The 15,230-nt window shown below is 46.5% G+C and overlaps 5 protein-coding genes across 5 annotated transcripts; 3 read left to right on the top strand and 2 right to left on the bottom strand.

Annotated features, from left to right (window-relative positions):
* Window positions 1-2,122: 2,122 nt before the first annotated feature.
* On the bottom strand, window positions 2,123-3,445 carry BDW43DRAFT_169836 (GPI anchored serine-threonine rich family protein). The gene is made up of 2 exons (XM_032038721.1): window positions 2,881-3,445; window positions 2,123-2,802 (listed from the first exon to the last, which is right to left on the bottom strand). The coding sequence occupies exons 1-2, from the start codon at window positions 3,080-3,082 to the stop codon at window positions 2,279-2,281; spliced, it is 726 nt and encodes a 241-aa protein (XP_031897022.1). The 5' UTR covers window positions 3,083-3,445; the 3' UTR covers window positions 2,123-2,278.
* A 981-nt stretch (window positions 3,446-4,426) lies between these two features.
* On the top strand, window positions 4,427-6,847 carry BDW43DRAFT_286411 (uncharacterized protein). The gene is made up of 3 exons (XM_032043044.1): window positions 4,427-5,219; window positions 5,285-6,218; window positions 6,282-6,847. Exons 1-3 carry the CDS (start codon window positions 4,851-4,853, stop codon window positions 6,512-6,514), a joined length of 1,536 nt encoding a protein of 511 aa, XP_031897021.1. The 5' UTR covers window positions 4,427-4,850; the 3' UTR covers window positions 6,515-6,847.
* A 2,159-nt stretch (window positions 6,848-9,006) lies between these two features.
* Window positions 9,007-10,924, bottom strand: BDW43DRAFT_302623 (CCCH zinc finger protein; the record flags this gene model as incomplete). Its single annotated transcript, XM_032045273.1, has 2 exons — window positions 9,007-9,240; window positions 9,296-10,924. The coding sequence occupies 2 exons, from the start codon at window positions 10,922-10,924 to the stop codon at window positions 9,007-9,009; spliced, it is 1,863 nt and encodes a 620-aa protein (XP_031897020.1).
* Window positions 10,925-11,364: 440 nt separating this feature from the next.
* On the top strand, window positions 11,365-12,855 carry BDW43DRAFT_286407 (DNA-directed RNA polymerase III subunit RPC25). Its single transcript, XM_032043043.1, has 7 exons — window positions 11,365-11,613; window positions 11,694-11,792; window positions 11,861-11,957; window positions 12,016-12,102; window positions 12,153-12,216; window positions 12,270-12,447; window positions 12,502-12,855. The coding sequence occupies exons 1-7, from the start codon at window positions 11,602-11,604 to the stop codon at window positions 12,544-12,546; spliced, it is 582 nt and encodes a 193-aa protein (XP_031897019.1). The 5' UTR covers window positions 11,365-11,601; the 3' UTR covers window positions 12,547-12,855.
* Window positions 12,856-13,146: 291 nt separating this feature from the next.
* On the top strand, window positions 13,147-14,971 carry BDW43DRAFT_286404 (cystathionine gamma-lyase CYS3). The gene is made up of 4 exons (XM_032043042.1): window positions 13,147-13,529; window positions 13,592-13,677; window positions 13,741-14,188; window positions 14,254-14,971. Exons 1-4 carry the CDS (start codon window positions 13,416-13,418, stop codon window positions 14,827-14,829), a joined length of 1,224 nt encoding a protein of 407 aa, XP_031897018.1. The 5' UTR covers window positions 13,147-13,415; the 3' UTR covers window positions 14,830-14,971.
* Window positions 14,972-15,230: the final 259 nt, after the last annotated feature.

The raw sequence follows: 15,230 nt of genomic DNA, 5'->3' as shown, positions 1-15,230 counted from the left end.
ATTGAAGACCTTACAAATAGGGTCACTGAGCTATTAGGCCGATTGGAAATGACACCCAGGTTCGTGTAATCATGCATCCAATACGTTGTCGGATGCACGGCAATACAAATAGTCAGACCAGACCAGTCCAGAATAACTGGCTGGATGAAAGTACATCCATGCATACTGATATCAGAAACTCGCTACCCAATAATACCACTAACACTCCCCTTTCCAGACTGCCCCAAAAAATGCATGTCAAGGCTGAATGCCACCCTTTCTTTTTCCCATTTTACTTTTTTCAGTTTTTTTTTTTTTTTTTTTTTTTTTTTTTTTTTTTTTTTCAATTAGTCACAAAACCAAAGCCACCCTTTACTTTAGCCTCACATCCTAAAATAGGCTGATCAGACCTCGGTTCCGGGGAAACATCCCCGCTACGGTGATAAAATTTTCATCCGAAGGTCTAGATTGAAAGGAGTAAGTCAACCAGGACACTATTGAAGTATATTCAGAGCCCATTCGAGACCCAAAGCTTGATCTTCTCCACTCCTCTTTTCTCCTTCGCTGGGTTATGTTTACTTTTTAGTTTCCATATTTTTTTCTTAGGGGGTGCTGAATTCAGTCCCTGTTTTGGACTATATATATATTTTTCATTTCGTATGGTTCGTGATTTCACATTGGAGATGAGAGGAGGGATTGGAAGCTTGTTTTAATTTATTTTATTGGTTATATTATGGTCGGTGTCCGATTTAATTGAACGTGTTGTCGCCGAATGAGAATATAATTGGAGGTGAGATCCCTTTCATTTCTCCATTGATAATGGTAGTGTTGCAATTGTCATATTGCACTTTTCTTTTTTGTGTGGGGCGGGGAGAGAGCAAACCTCTCATGTCATTGTCCAATGTCCACATGGGTGGCGGAACCCGCCGGATAAAGGATTACTTCCTTGCTCTGCATACGGAATATGTACATATAAAGTATAGATATAATAGAATGGATCCGTATAGCAGTCCAAAAAGGCAAGGTCAATTCAGTTCCATAATTCAGAATCAAAATCAAAACCGTCTGAGACGATCGTGAAATCTACGGACCCCTCGGAGTAAAATACCCTTCGCAGGAAAGGGCGCTGTATTTTGTCCCACGTAAGGTACGGAGTAGCCCTAACCACTATTCAATGTTTCCAGAATTTGACCGCTCAAGTGATGACACATCCAAACAGGTAGGTTGTATAAAGACGTATCTGCCAGATCGTCTTAATGCCCTCGGGAGCGGAGTACTCCGTGAGAATCAAGAAACAGCCTTAAAAGTCCAACGGCAAAGAACTATTGATCACCCCAATCGCCAGTTCATCGTAATATTAATCTGGCTCCGCTCCGTCTTGGTATCGGTCCTTATCGACCAATCTACGTGATGAGTGATAATCAAATTAAAAAGGCAGAACCCCTTGCTGTCCCGATGCCGGAGGCTGAGACTTGACTTGAAATCGGTCGCTGTCATGTCTTATGTTTTGAACTTGTTTCGTCTGACAATCGAATATCCCTCATATCCTCCCTTGAAGTCTAAAGAACACGACGCTGTCAAGGTATACGGGGGAAACGTCGTACCATTTTTTCAGTAAGGGGTAACACGGTGTCATCGGTGTTTTCACGACTGGATCCCGTGATGGTATTAATTTCCCAGGATGTGGGATTTCATTGGTGAGGGAAATCTTGCCTAGCCAGGGTGGACCCTTTTGTCCTGTTCAACGGTTGGATTTTCAGCCTGACCCACTGTGTGCCTGCCTCAGGTGGACTTGGTACTCAGCTAAATGCCCAATTTTATGGAAACCAAAAAGAAAGAAAAAAAGAATACGGAGAAGCTCCGTACCTATAAACGACGAAGTCTGGTTTCTTACCTCCTGGCGGCCGCACCAAAACACAAGTACATTCACACTGTACCAATTAAAAACGGAGGAAATCTGAATGCGATAGCTCGCATGCTGGACTAGTCATTCATTACAGGATACACATATCTACATACTAGTACATACCGTACAAGGCCCGGCGCCCAATCCATCCGGGTAATCAAGACGTAATAACAATAGTTAGGCCAAAACACTGCCCAGGTAAAAGAAGATAGAAGAACCGTGATTATACTCACGTCCGAGACAAACAACTTCAATACCCAAGGGTATATAACACGTCCGCTCAGATAACGAGAAGGGAGAATCAATAGAACAAGGAGAAAGCCCCAAATGGGAACGATAGAAGAGTAGTTAAAAAGGAACTATCTGTTTATTAAAGTTGGCCGGATCCAAAGCTCACAGGACCGCAACGGCACCCAGAACGATTGCCAGCATTCCACCGGAGACGCGGTTAGCCATACCGGCATTGACGTTGACGATGCTGGTAGTCGAGGCTGAAGCACTGGCCGAGGTAGTGCTGGAAGCCCGAGTGGTTGAGGGAGCAGCAGTAGAAGTGCCTGAGGTGCTAGATGCGCTAATGGAATCAGTGCTAGTGCCGGAGGCAGTAGCCGAAGAGCTCGAGGCAGTGCTGGTGGTCGCCTTAGTCAGAGTGGTGTTGGTCTCAGTGGCAGTCGACTTGGAGTGGGTGGCAGTCGTTTCAGTGGCGGAAGACTTTGTGGCGGAAGTCGTAGACTCAGCGGTAGAAGTAGTCGAAGCAGCAGTGGTGGACGCGGTGGCAGTAGCGCCGGCAACAGCGAACCGGGGAAGATAGTTGACTTGGCTCTTGTCATCGTCGCTCAGAATCTCAATGGTGTAGTCAGGCTGAGCGGCGAGATTGGCGGGGGGAGTCCATGTGAAGCTGCCCGAGTTGGCAATGTTGTCTGCAGATATCGTTAATATACATGCAGCGGAGATGTCTTAAGTAGCCCTCGGGGGAGACTTACTGGCAATAGTGGTACCGGTGTTGGAAGTCAGGACAGCGCCCCATTGAAGCTTCAGCGAGACGGTGCCGCTGGTGGTGGGATCCCAGGAGAGAGTAGTGGGCTGACCCGCCTCAAAAGAATAACCCTCAGAGGGGATGTTGAACGGGTTGGCACCGCTAGTAGCAGCCGCAGCGAGAGTCGCAATAGCGCTGAGAGTCAAGTAGAAGACGGAACGCATGTTGTCGAAATGGTTGCAATACGATTATTAGAGTAATCCGAAAAGAGTAACCGAAGATGTAAAACTAATGCTGGGTACGGTATAGATCGTATGCAATGCAAGTGAAAACAAACAGCGAGGAGCGTAAAGCCTCCGACGTAAGATTAATGCTTGATTAAAGAGTGAAGTCAAGTCGAGTGGTCAAAAGAAGGACGTTGCGTATATATACGCAGGAAAGGTTGAATCCGAAGGGAAGGAAAGAAGGCTGTCCGACTCGAGAAAGAAGTAAGAAAGAAGAAAGAAGGGAAGGGAAAGGAGGGAACGAGGACCAAGACGGCGTGACTACCTTATGTACTAAGTATAATACTGTGAAGGGAAGCCACGAGGTCTAGTATTGCAGGTCATAATAATACAATAATAATACCTCATGGAAGGGGGCAAATTAAACCAAGCGCTAAGACAAGACACTAAATCAGTGTCACCCCAATTGAGAGGCTAAGCCGATAAAAGGCCGGTCCGGATCACTCCATTAGTCCTGAACGAGCAATAGTGCCTTTCCAAAGGCTCAGAGAATGACCCTTCGTTCCAATTGGGGGGTTTTCCCTCGACCCTAATAGTAGTATTACTACTCTACCTAGTTAGCTGGAAAAAAAAAAATTTCCGGTCGAGGAACCACCTGCTCTCCGACCTCCCCTATCGTTATGGAGGGGAGAGTTGGACAAAAGGTGAATTCTATTAATAATAATCAGAACCAGACGAAAAAATAGCCTTTCCAGATGGTGTCTCACGATCTGTTCATTGAAGATATCTAGGGAATAATAATATTATTATTATAATAATCCATTCTCAACGGACGCTCCACCACTCAGAGTTCTGCGGATACCTCCGATTTCCCTAGCGTACTGCATTGTATTTTCCTGTATGATGATGTGCTCGGTACCTGACTAACCCAGAATGGGTAGAGCAGCAGTTGACCTGTTCGATGAATACGTCGTCTTATGGAAGCCCTCAGCTGAGAAGCGATAGAAGATCCTTCATGTATTCATGTATAATTGAGTACAGTACATACAGCGTTTTTCGTATTTCGCCGGTTGAGTCGATCTGGAGAAGAGCTATCGTCTCGGCATTTCATTGGTTCCCGCTTAGGCAAAAGTAGTATTGATAATTGATTCCAATGGAAGTATTTAAACTAAGCTCAGAAAGGTGAACTTGGCGAACCCTCGGAATTATGATTTCTCCTTTTCCCATTCCATGGGCAGAGAAGTTTTTCAACACCCCCTGGATTCTTGGAACTAGGGCTAGACTTGGGACATATACACGGTTCTATAAAGAGAACCCTTGGGGGAAAAATAAGATCCTGGAACTCGGCCGCCCCCCTTGGCATAATGTAGTTTTTAAATTTATTTGTAATGACCTCATCCTTCTTAAACCAACAGTCTAAAAGATCTTTCCCTCACCCACTCAGCAAACCGATCAGTCAATGATCTTCCGCAGCTACCACTCAATTGGGTGATAGTTCATAGACGGATGTCTCACTCTCTTGCTTTCCTTCGGATCCGTCCAATTGGGTTGGAATTTTGACACGAAAATGCGATGGCTGTGCTTTCCCCATGAAGATTTACTATTAATATATCGTGACTTAGTCTCAGGGGCTCCAGAAAAGGCACTATCAAAGAACAGAAAAGGAAAAAGAAAAGTCTTAAGCTTACCTTGACAGCTCCTTTCCGGAATGACACACCCTATTCAATCAACTTTAATATCTGCCACTGTCTCTCCCATTTGACCGATCATGGCATGGACCCCATCCGATCTATCGGGGGCGTCCTGCATGGACCCATTCGTGGTCTTCCAATCGTTCAATAACTTAGCCACGTGCTTTAGTATCTTTGGCCTCCCGGAACACACAGACGGCGAGGGTCTTACTTCTTCGCAGAAGGAAGGCTATCATCTGTCGGCGAATAGCACGTTTGGAAACCTCATCGGGGATTGTCTCAACCAGTACTGCGAGGTTCCAGATCCGGAGTTGGAAGGATGTGATACACTGGGCAGGACCCCGGACGGGTACTATCGCGTGTTCATCTACCCTAGACAGGAATTCAAGACCGTGACCTGTGATAGTGTCGATAACGACGTGAATGATGACATCGGCGGTGTGGGGGTACATCTACCTAGAGAGTGCTAGATTTCGACTTACTGACGCTTCTCTTTTCATGTAAACTCCAGGTTTTACTCTCGTTCGCGATGCAGTCAGCCATCCTTCTATACGTCAATTTCATTGTTCTCATTCTGAAATTCATTCCTGCAGTCGCCCGGTGTATCCGCCGTTGTACTAAGAGGGCACGATCCAAGACCAAACCACAGTTCGGCTACCATCACTTCTCCGTGATCAAGTCCATGATGGTGGAATTTCAAGAGGCGCAATGCTTCTTCATGTTATCGTTTCAGTGCGCTGCCCTGATTGCTCTTGCGGCTGGCCCGCAGGTTTTTGAGGCGACCAGTTTATTGCAGGTGGCATCGAATATCTCCATGGCGAAATCGGTTGCACTAATGGGTATTCTTCCTATTACCTATGGTCTATGGGTCCTACACAAGATCGGCTTACATTCATGGTATATCTCCGCGTGGTCGGCCATCACAATCGTGACGTCCAGCGTCACGCTGCATTTATGCAAAGTTGAGCCGCGAGCGGACAATCTGCAGGGGATCGCGACATCCGATCGTCTCGATAAATGCGGCTTTTTCCCGCCTCCTCTCATATATTGCCGCTCGGAAATTTATCGAGATAGCAGTTTTATGAACGCTTTCTTCTTTGGACTTACCGATGTTTTTCTGAGTTACTCATGCATTGGGATCTACGGGCTACTCCTCATGAAACGTCTCGCCCCCTATCCCAAGCGCTGGTTCAGCCGAAGACCATGGTTTCAGGGGACTTACCACCGAGTCCATCCTTGGTTGGTTTCCAAAGGGGTCAGATTCCTGTCTGGAAGCTTGACCGTGTTCATCGAGCTGTTTCTCTTGTTCTACAACTTCATCTATGTCGCCACAGTCGTAGCACGAAGCTTTCCAGCGATCTCCCTTGACTCGTGGAGTTTTGGTCAGATCATCGCCGTGACTATCTGGGCTCCCATCATCAGCAAATATCTCCATTGGGTGCTATGTATGTTCCTTCTTTTATCCTTTCACCCTCGCTTCTGGCGCTCTATACTTACAACCAAACTAGTTGGCACGGACTCCTATTCTGCCATTCGATTCCCATCCCCTTATAAGATCATCCGAGTCAAGTCCACGAACGACGAAGACCAAATAGAGGACGAAGACCGCCTCTTCATCCATCTCCCTTCTACAAGCGACCTCACTATCAACCCGAAATCGAAAAAGTTCATAGTCACCGACGTAGAACTGACGCCGGTTCCCGATTCGAAGGAATCATTGGTTAGTACGAGACATTCCTGAGTACCCATATAAACCTTTTGTTTACCTCTGTATTATTACCTTGCGGTTTGTTCCTGGCATTTTTTGGATTATTGGGGTACTGTAGAGGATACATTACCTAGCATTGGCGTTTGGGTTATGTTTATGTGAATTATGTATGTACATATTTGCTTGATAGATTGAGCGATGGGTGTACGATTAGCGCGGCTAGACAGTGGAGGGAGCTATAGATAGGTATTTTAGATGTAACATCGTGCAGATCTTGACTGTCTCAGTTCCTAGGAAGATCGATCTACGATTGCATGACCTGTCTCAGCCTTGTCGATAGATGAAGATGGCTCGTGTAGATCTTGGCCTAAGCTTATTTAGATGTTGGTCTCGCTTGGGCTAGAGATTAATTTAGTGTCGGTGCTAATTAGGGTGTCGAGATAAATTTGTTTCAGATTCTCAGGTAAGACATGGAGAGCAATGATATTGTACTACTGTGGGTTAACAAGGATATGGATCACCTCCCTTTTTGTTTCTGTACTCCGAGGTTAATATATATTCTGGTTCGAAAGTGGACGTTCGAACACGATGATGGATTATACAGAATAGTAACAATGCTCCCACACGTCTGTCTAAACGGACATACATTACAGAGCCCTAAGGCCAACCTTAAATGCGACATCTACAATACCACCATAATCATATATGACTCAATCTTCCAAAGGTGTATGCACAGCAGTAGGCACAGTGTCACTATCCCCCGAGTCCTCTGTACGAAAAGTATACGTAGTACTCGGCTCCGTGGCCGAGATAGTCGGCTTCTTGAAGCCTACACATATGCCCACGACTCTGCCTAAAAGGCTTGGAAACTAAGACGACAGTTGTGAAGGCTCAGCTACGCTTCTAGCGTAAAGTTAGTCTTCCCGTTGTTGAGGGTCATGGACGAGTGTTCGCCTGTTCCTCTGAAGTTCCCCTGGACTCGGTCCCATTCGTCGGTGATTTTGACGAGCTGGTCGTCTGAAGAATTTAAGGTTGCGGTGAACTCACAGCGGGCTCGTTCGAGGATGTGGAAGGTGTAGGAGTTTAGAGCTATTTGAGTTGATAATCCGGACCTTGAGATGAGATGGTCTTGCTTCAATGAAGTAAAATAGAAGATGGGGTTATTGTTATGGGACTGACAGACAGTCCTATATCATGGGATATATGCCTAAGGCATCAATACCCATGCCTTTACCCCACAAATATTTCGTACGACGCCGTTATTCTTGGCAATTAGCTATTTCTTCTTGTTCAATAGGCACGCTTAGGTTGGAACAACTTATTCGTCCCGTAACAGTTATAATCGGTTCAATCTAGGGTCACAGAATCAATTATTTGGGGTTTATGACATCATGACTGCAGCTGTTTGAGTTCTGGAACAATTGGAAATGTATATTCTTCATCTGGTTAATTCTTAGTCATGAATTGAATGTAAGTTTTAACTATGACTGTTTGCAGCGTTTGTATCATAAGGTCGCATATACACATGGGTGGTTCCTATGATTTCCGATAGTGATGTATTCCATCTTAACAAAGATCAGCAACTGGAACGCAGTTAAGAGGCTATAATAAAGACAACATGAGGAATGCAATGCTAATAGCAGTTATATCCTACTTACTAACCCAGCTCGAACAAATCCCAAAGTTGACCCATTCGACAGTAACAACATCGTTCCTCTACTAGTACTCCATTTTCTTCGACTTTACATATCATTCACGCGGCGTCACCTACCATCTCGTTCTTAGAGGTCTTTGGAAGAACCGTCAAAGTCTTGATATTGAATGAGGCTGACATGACCATCCTTTACCCTGTAGACAGATAATAGCTTATGGAATGACTGTTAGTGATGTCTATCCATGGGACATTAAGGGCAAAGGTCCATAATGGCCGGGAAATTAGCCTGGTTGGCTTTACCGATCTCTTCTTCTATTCTCCTACTCGGCATAAGTGTAGTTTGGACGTGGAACCCTTGTCTACAGTAAGCTACTCTTGGACGTAGTAAATAGAGCCATAAAGTTAAGGATTGTCTTTCTCGCTGACCATTGGGCATCTTGGAATACCCCATATAGATTTATTGCGACTAGAGAAACAAGAAAATATCTCCTTATCTAGCCCTATCATCTAGAAAATAGCATTCCCTTGTTCTACTCTGCATGTACAAGCTGTGCCGTCATGTTCCCATTTGATCTAACATCAAATGGCATTTGGCCTAGCCTAGAAGTGATACTATAGTAACGTTGATCTCGATGCGTAATACAGATTCTTTCGACGGAATACAGAGCTGGATGTATGAACGCATACTTTCAAAGTATCAATATACGGTGAGAATAATACCTAAAAGTACAGTGACAACGACACATCGATCCAAAAAAAAGATCGACTGATCAATCCTTTATGTCCTTGAGACTTGGACGTCTAGGGTTTATTAAAAACGATTGTTGATAAGTATATATATACATAAATACCCTCGCTGAATGAATCTTTGTTAAGCAGTGACAGAGGCGCTGTCGCCTGTCTGCGGCGGTGGCATGCTTTCTGATAACGTTTGGTCTCCTAAGAGCTCGTTGGATGGTTTTACACCATCCGTTCTAGAGCCCTTGCTCACACCTTCTTGAGCCTCTTCTTGGGCCTTCGGTGCGTCTAAAAAGCCATTATCCCCTAGCCAAACAATAGCTTCCATGACTTTCCGGTCATTATCCCCTTTCTGGCGGTCAAGAAGCTGTTGTCACATGTTAATTCAGTTGCGCCATAAATAATGAGTAGGTATAACTTACCGCTTGTAGGAGCCCTTTACGTCCTTTCTTCTCTATAGGCTTTGCCTTGGCTCCACGATCTGGCGTCTCGTGCAAGAACTTGCACTTATCTCCACGCTGGCAGCGGCCAGTTCGAGCAAAGTGTCGGCATAGCTTCTTTTTTGCTTCGCGCGGAGGCGGGGCTACTCGTTCAGGGCCTTCGCGGCGAGAGGTCGCTTGCTCAGGAGCACAATCGCTGTCGCTGTCCTCCGAGTCCGAGGAAGAGAGATCTGATCCGCTAGACGACGTCCAGTCGCTACTGTCAGAGACATCCGAAGATACCGCAACATCACCGTGGGCGATCTCCATGACATCTTCTCCGTTTGGAGTAATATCAGATGCAGATACTGGGCCAACGCCACCGGTAGGCTCGGGAATCTGATCAGGAGGATGTCCAGAAGCAGGTAAGGTCACTGAAGCCCCCGTATCCTGGTCAGGAATAATATTCGTTTTGTTTTCGGAGTTGGACTGGGATTGACCTTCCTGCACAAATGAAGTAGCAGCATCTTTTTCAACGCCCGTCGATCCGCGCTGCAGTTCCTCGACTCTTCTTCGAGCCCGTTCGGCATCTGCTTCCGCCCTTTCGACCTTTTTCTGCTCTTTCATGAGCTTGCGCCGTAGCTTGTCGGCTTTCCGTTTTGCTTTTTCAGCTGCATCTACCGGGTCGGCAGGAGCTTGTACTTGGTTCTTCGGTGCTTTCTTCATATCTTGCTTTCGAAGATCTTTCTGTCGCAGGGCTTCTTCCTTGGCTTTCTTCGCCTCCTCCATCGCCTTCTTTTTCTCATCAATTTTCGCTTGGGTTGGGAACCGCTTCTTACGCTCCTCAATCCATGCTGCAATCTCAGCCGGCGACTGCAATGTGGCAGTACGGCCCTTATATGAAAATTGCAAAGCCGCTGCGACATCAGCGCCTCCGTGTGCTAACCGCGATTCTTCGTCAACGTCATCTTCTTCTTCGCTTGATTCATGTTCCTCCGTTTTCGGTGTCAGGCCAAGTTGATTGTGCTTCCGTTTCTTCTTTTTCGGTTTTCGTGAAGCATCAACCGGAGGGGGTGGTTTAGAAGGTAAAGGATTGCCGAAGCTAGGAACTGGGGGCGGAGCAGGGACTCGGGGACTAATATTCTGTGGCTTTCCAAAGGCCGAAGTATGATCGCGCTTCATATGTGGCATAGGGTTCCCGCCCTTGGAGGCCTGATTTCCGTAAGCGTTGTACGGGCGGGGACCTCGCTGATTCCCGTGCGGAGGGCCGGTGTATGTTCCTGCAGAGCCTGCATTGTTGTATCCCCAATGCATGGGCGGGCCCATCATCGACGGTTGCACAGGCGGAGGGGTATTTTGGTGGCTTGGAGTAACAGAGTGATACGTAGGAGCCTGCTGAGCAGTAGGTGGGCCGTAAGCTGGATTGTAGCCAGGTTGATGCTGGTACGGCGGTCCACGTGTTGGCGTAGGCTGCGGGAAGGGTCGTGAAGAAGGAAATGAAGTTGTACTTTGGGGGCCTGAAAAATTGGTGGTCCGCGAAGGTGTAAATTGTGGTGTCGGAATACTTTGCTGAGGGGTGGCCATAGGCTGCTGACCGACGTAGCTAGGATAATTCATCGGAGCGTAGCCCATAGACGAAGAACTTGCCGCAGGGGGCATATACGAACCCCCTCGACCTCCTCGATTTCCATATCCCCTACCCCGACCTCTGTGGTAGCCACCGCGTCCACCTCGCTGTCCATGGTGGCCTGGCCCATACTGTGAGGGGAAAGTTGCATGTTGGTTTTGGTTATACTGCGACTGCTGAGTAGGAGGCGGGGGCGGGGGTGGAAAAGAGAAGCCCTGAGAGTTCATCGTGAGAGGATCTCAAAAGACCTCCAAGAAAAATTCGCATGAACGCCATCCTCACAACATCCTGGACACTTGGGAAGAGCCCCAATTTCATCAGATCAAACAGCTGATGCGCTGTTGTTCCGTTCCGAGCGCAAAGAGGAAAGGCGTGGATGGTCACGTGTGGTATTGATCTCTAAAAAATGATTTGCAGTCTGCGATTGGCCGGAGCCACTGGTGGTCTTCCTTTTGCAAAGGACTATTTTTTTTAACTAAGCTCTTCACTATCCAAAAAAAAGAGAAATATGGGACTGCTAGAAGCATAAGTCACAATGTCTGCGTGACAGAATATTGATGCTTGTTCTGATGATGGAATCTACCTTTCGTGCTCTATGATCTTTCCGCCGTGGGACCGGTCATATTGAAATAGAAGACTTTTTTTTATCTACCGCCAAGTACCAGTGATACCAGAATTCATCATGTTTATTCTTGTCAGTCATATAGGATACTTTTTATTTCTTGCTATAATTTTTACCTCGCAGTCAAGTCAATAACTAACTATTCATTACAGACAACCCTGTCAGATCTGATCCAGATCGCCCCAGAAGACTTCTCGAAGTACAGTTCTGTAGCTATTGAGGACAACATTAATGAGAAATATGCCAATAAAGTACGCACACCTTTCTCCGAGAGGCTTATGCTTGCTTGAAACAGCATTAGCTAACAGTAAATCCGCAGGTTATTCAAAAGGTTGGCCTCTGCATTGGATTCTATGACTTGCTAGAAACTTCGGACGGTCTCATTGGCCATGGCACTGGCCTGGTAAACGTCAACGGTATGCCCAGAGTACTTGAATGAACCTCAAGAGAGGCTCTGTACTAACTAAAGGACAGTCAAGTTCCGCCTCATTGTTTTCCGTCCATTCAAAGGAGAGATTGTATTGGGGAAGATTTCCAGTGCTACTGAACATGGCATTAAAAGTATGCAACTGTAACCCAACCCTTACGATTCCCGTACTCACCGACCATAGTTGGTGTAGAATTCTTCAACGATATCCTCGTACCTCCCAATCTTCTCTTGGATGGTGCCAGATTGTGAGCTCTCTTCTAAGTACTCGGCGTTATTAATCTCCACTAACGTGCTATAGTGACTATGCCGACCAGGTTTGGATCTGGGAAAACGAAGACGGCTCTACGTTTTACTTCGATATTGGAGAAGTTGTCCGGTTCCGTGTCGAGATGGAAGAATGGCACGACCAAATACCAAATGCGCCAGATCTCGGAGATGCCGCCGCTATTGAGCGGAAGCCACCGTATTCCATTATCGTATGTTGTTCTTTGAGTCTATTCTCTCTCTCTGTTTTACTAAAAAGTGTACAGGGATCGATGCAGATGGCAGGTTTAGGACCTATATCTTGGTGGTAATCCCTAGGAAGGGTTCCCGTGATTATGTGAGATACCTTTTTGACCGAATGGTTGGACTATGTCGAATTCCATGGTAATACGAATAATGAAACAATCTTGACCTTGAAAATAGAGTGAGTAATTGCTCATGAGTTATTGCTCACATATCAGCCAAATGACGACATTTGCCGGAAATAGAGGGAGAGCGATGAATATGGAAGGATGAGAACCATGGAAGAACGCATACTGTTCGACACGAATCTCATCTAGAAAGCATATTTCCCCGCCAATACATTGCAGATAGTACATATAACTACTATACTAAGAGGGGGGTGATCCCTATCATTATCAATCGATTTCGGCTAATGGCGGCGGAGATAAAAAAAATGCATGGACACCGCCACAAGAGGAGACAATCGACGGTTCGCGGTGGAGTTTTACTCGGCGCTACGCCGGAAATCATTCCTGCCCTGCCCTATCGTTCTTCAGCAAACGTAAAAGAAACCAAGACCAAGCAACAGAAATTTTTTCCTTGGGTTTCACTCATGGGAATGGGGGGTAAAAATTGTTCTAGAGTTATCGTTAATAAATACTAATTTATTTCTAAAACCGGCTTCACCGGGCTTACTCAGTTCGCCCTCGTATCAATTATAAATCACCTGCCTAGATACTTTCTGCTGAATGACTATTTATTACTATCTAGATCTCCCTATCTCGCAGCTTGTGACCTCATAGGCACTTCTATTGTGTTTCCAGAATCTTTTCCTTTTTTGTAAAAAGAAAAAAAGAGAAGATCTGCTCCCTACCTTGCCACTTCAATTTCTACTTTTTTTGTCTTTTCGTTTTCATATAGATATACATCGCGCCATCACGTTCGCAGTCCCGTGACAATGACCGCTGGCAACTCGACAAATGGAGCTTCGGCTCAAGACAAGCGCTTCGGCACTCTGGCTGTTCATGCCGGTTCTCCCCACGATCCTACTACCGGTGCTGTCATTGCTCCTGTGAGTTTCTACCTCCACGTGAATTATCGCGATGAATTGATTATGCTAACCGTTTTGTGTAGATCTCTCTTTCCACCACTTTCGCTCAGACCAGCGTCGGTACCCCCATAGGTCTCTATGAGTACACACGAAGCTCCAACCCCAACCGGTGAGTAACTATATGAAAACAGATATTAGGTTATTCATACTCGTTACGCTAACGACCAGTCAGTGATAATTTTGAAGAAGCCATTGCTGCTCTTGAGCACGCTAAATATGCCCTCGCTTTCTCCTCTGGTTCCGCAACCACTGCGGTGATCCTTCAGTCTCTTGCGGCCGGCTCGCACGTCGTCTCGGTCTCCGATGTTTACGGTGGAACGCACAGATACTTCACAAAGGTCGCTAGCGCTCACGGTGTACATGTCACCTTCTCTCCCACCATTGAATTGGACGTGGAGGAATTGATCCGGCCAAACGAGACCAAGCTGGTTTGGATCGAGACACCCTCAAACCCGACTTTGGGATTGGTTGATATTGAGAAGGTTGCTGCCATTGCGCACCGCCATGGAATCTTGGTCGTGGTTGACAACACATTCATGAGCCCTTATGTCCAGAATCCTCTGGAGCACGGTGCTGACATTGTCGTGCACTCCGTTACTAAGTACATCAACGGCCACTCGGTACGTGTCTAGCTCTTCTGTTTTTCGTGTTCGAACTGCAGGACTTCTAGCTAACTGTGGGATAGGATGTTCTTATGGGTGTCGCCGCATTCAACTCTGACAGCTTGAAGGAGCGCCTTTCTTTCCTCCAGAATGCCATTGGTGCCGTTCCGTCTCCCTTCGACTGCTGGCTCGCTCACCGTGGTCTCAAGACTCTCCACTTGCGTGCCCGCGAAGCCACCACTAACGCCACCACCATCGCCAAAGCCCTCGAGGCTTCTCCCCATGTTATCTCCGTTAATTACCCCGGAATCGACTCTCACCCTCACCGTAAGATTGCTATCAAGCAACACCGCCAGGGTATGGGCGGCGGTATGCTCAGCTTCCGCCTCAAGGGTGGCCAGAAGGCTGCCCATCTGTTCTGCAAGTACACCAAGGTTTTCACCTTGGCCGAGAGCTTGGGAGGTGTGGAGAGTCTCTGCGAGGTTCCTTCCAGCATGACTCACGCCGGTATCCCCAAGGACCAGCGTGAGGCTGCTGGTGTCTTCGACGACCTGGTCCGGATGAGCTGTGGTGTAGAGGACGCAGAGGATCTTAAGGCCGACGTTCTCCAGGCTCTTGAGAAGGCTGTTACTGCCAGCGAGCAGAATGGTACCTCTTAATTGAGTGAATTAATAGAGAATTAGAATCTTTCATAGATCAAGTTAATGATGACATGGGCTACTTTCGAGATACACTTGCTTTTCTACCCCATTTTAACACCCTACCTTTACCTATTCGTAGATGATTCATCTCACCTAGATTACGGGAATGTATTAGGCGAATTTCAGACAACATAAACAAATATCAGGGAAAGAAGTACTGGTCGCATAAAACGACTCGAGCCACAGCATCACCTATATATGCTTAGTCATCGATGGGGATGCCGCAAAAAAATTAGAACAAAATTGAAGGGTAAAGAAGAACCCAATACTTAAGCGACTGAGCATTCAGATTCGTAGTCCAACGGGATAGCCCTCTAGGCCATACGGCGTCTTCTGAAATTTCCGTGTCTGCGAATTCA

This window comes from Aspergillus alliaceus (assembly GCF_009176365.1).
Source record: "Aspergillus alliaceus strain CBS 536.65 unplaced genomic scaffold BDW43scaffold_45, whole genome shotgun sequence".
NCBI classification, from domain to species: domain Eukaryota; kingdom Fungi; phylum Ascomycota; class Eurotiomycetes; order Eurotiales; family Aspergillaceae; genus Aspergillus; species Aspergillus alliaceus.
Note: the sequence above shows the minus strand (reverse complement) of the source record. Positions and strands in the feature narration are given on the sequence as shown.

What these genes read in the sequence shown, in the direction of transcription:
- BDW43DRAFT_286404 (XM_032043042.1), top strand. Translation starts at nt 13,416, where the DNA reads ATGACCGCTGGCAACTCGACAAATGGAGCTTCGGCTCAAGACAAGCGC. An exon ending in CCGGTGCTGTCATTGCTCCT is followed by an intron (nt 13,530 to 13,591) that starts GTGAGTTTCTAC and finishes CGTTTTGTGTAG; the next exon opens with ATCTCTCTTTCCACCACTTT. An exon ending in AGTACATCAACGGCCACTCG is followed by an intron (nt 14,189 to 14,253) that starts GTACGTGTCTAG and finishes ACTGTGGGATAG; the next exon opens with GATGTTCTTATGGGTGTCGC.
- BDW43DRAFT_169836 (XM_032038721.1), bottom strand. Translation starts at nt 3,082, where the DNA reads ATGCGTTCCGTCTTCTACTTGACTCTCAGCGCTATTGCGACTCTCGCT. An exon ending in TGTCCTGACTTCCAACACCG is followed by an intron (nt 2,803 to 2,880) that starts GTACCACTATTG and finishes CGATATCTGCAG; the next exon opens with ACAACATTGCCAACTCGGGC.
- BDW43DRAFT_286411 (XM_032043044.1), top strand. Translation starts at nt 4,851, where the DNA reads ATGGCATGGACCCCATCCGATCTATCGGGGGCGTCCTGCATGGACCCA. An exon ending in ATGACATCGGCGGTGTGGGG is followed by an intron (nt 5,220 to 5,284) that starts GTACATCTACCT and finishes TGTAAACTCCAG; the next exon opens with GTTTTACTCTCGTTCGCGAT. An exon ending in ATATCTCCATTGGGTGCTAT is followed by an intron (nt 6,219 to 6,281) that starts GTATGTTCCTTC and finishes CAACCAAACTAG; the next exon opens with TTGGCACGGACTCCTATTCT.
- BDW43DRAFT_286407 (XM_032043043.1), top strand. An exon ending in CTCTTGGATGGTGCCAGATT is followed by an intron (nt 12,217 to 12,269) that starts GTGAGCTCTCTT and finishes AACGTGCTATAG; the next exon opens with TGACTATGCCGACCAGGTTT. An exon ending in AGCCACCGTATTCCATTATC is followed by an intron (nt 12,448 to 12,501) that starts GTATGTTGTTCT and finishes AAAAGTGTACAG; the next exon opens with GGATCGATGCAGATGGCAGG.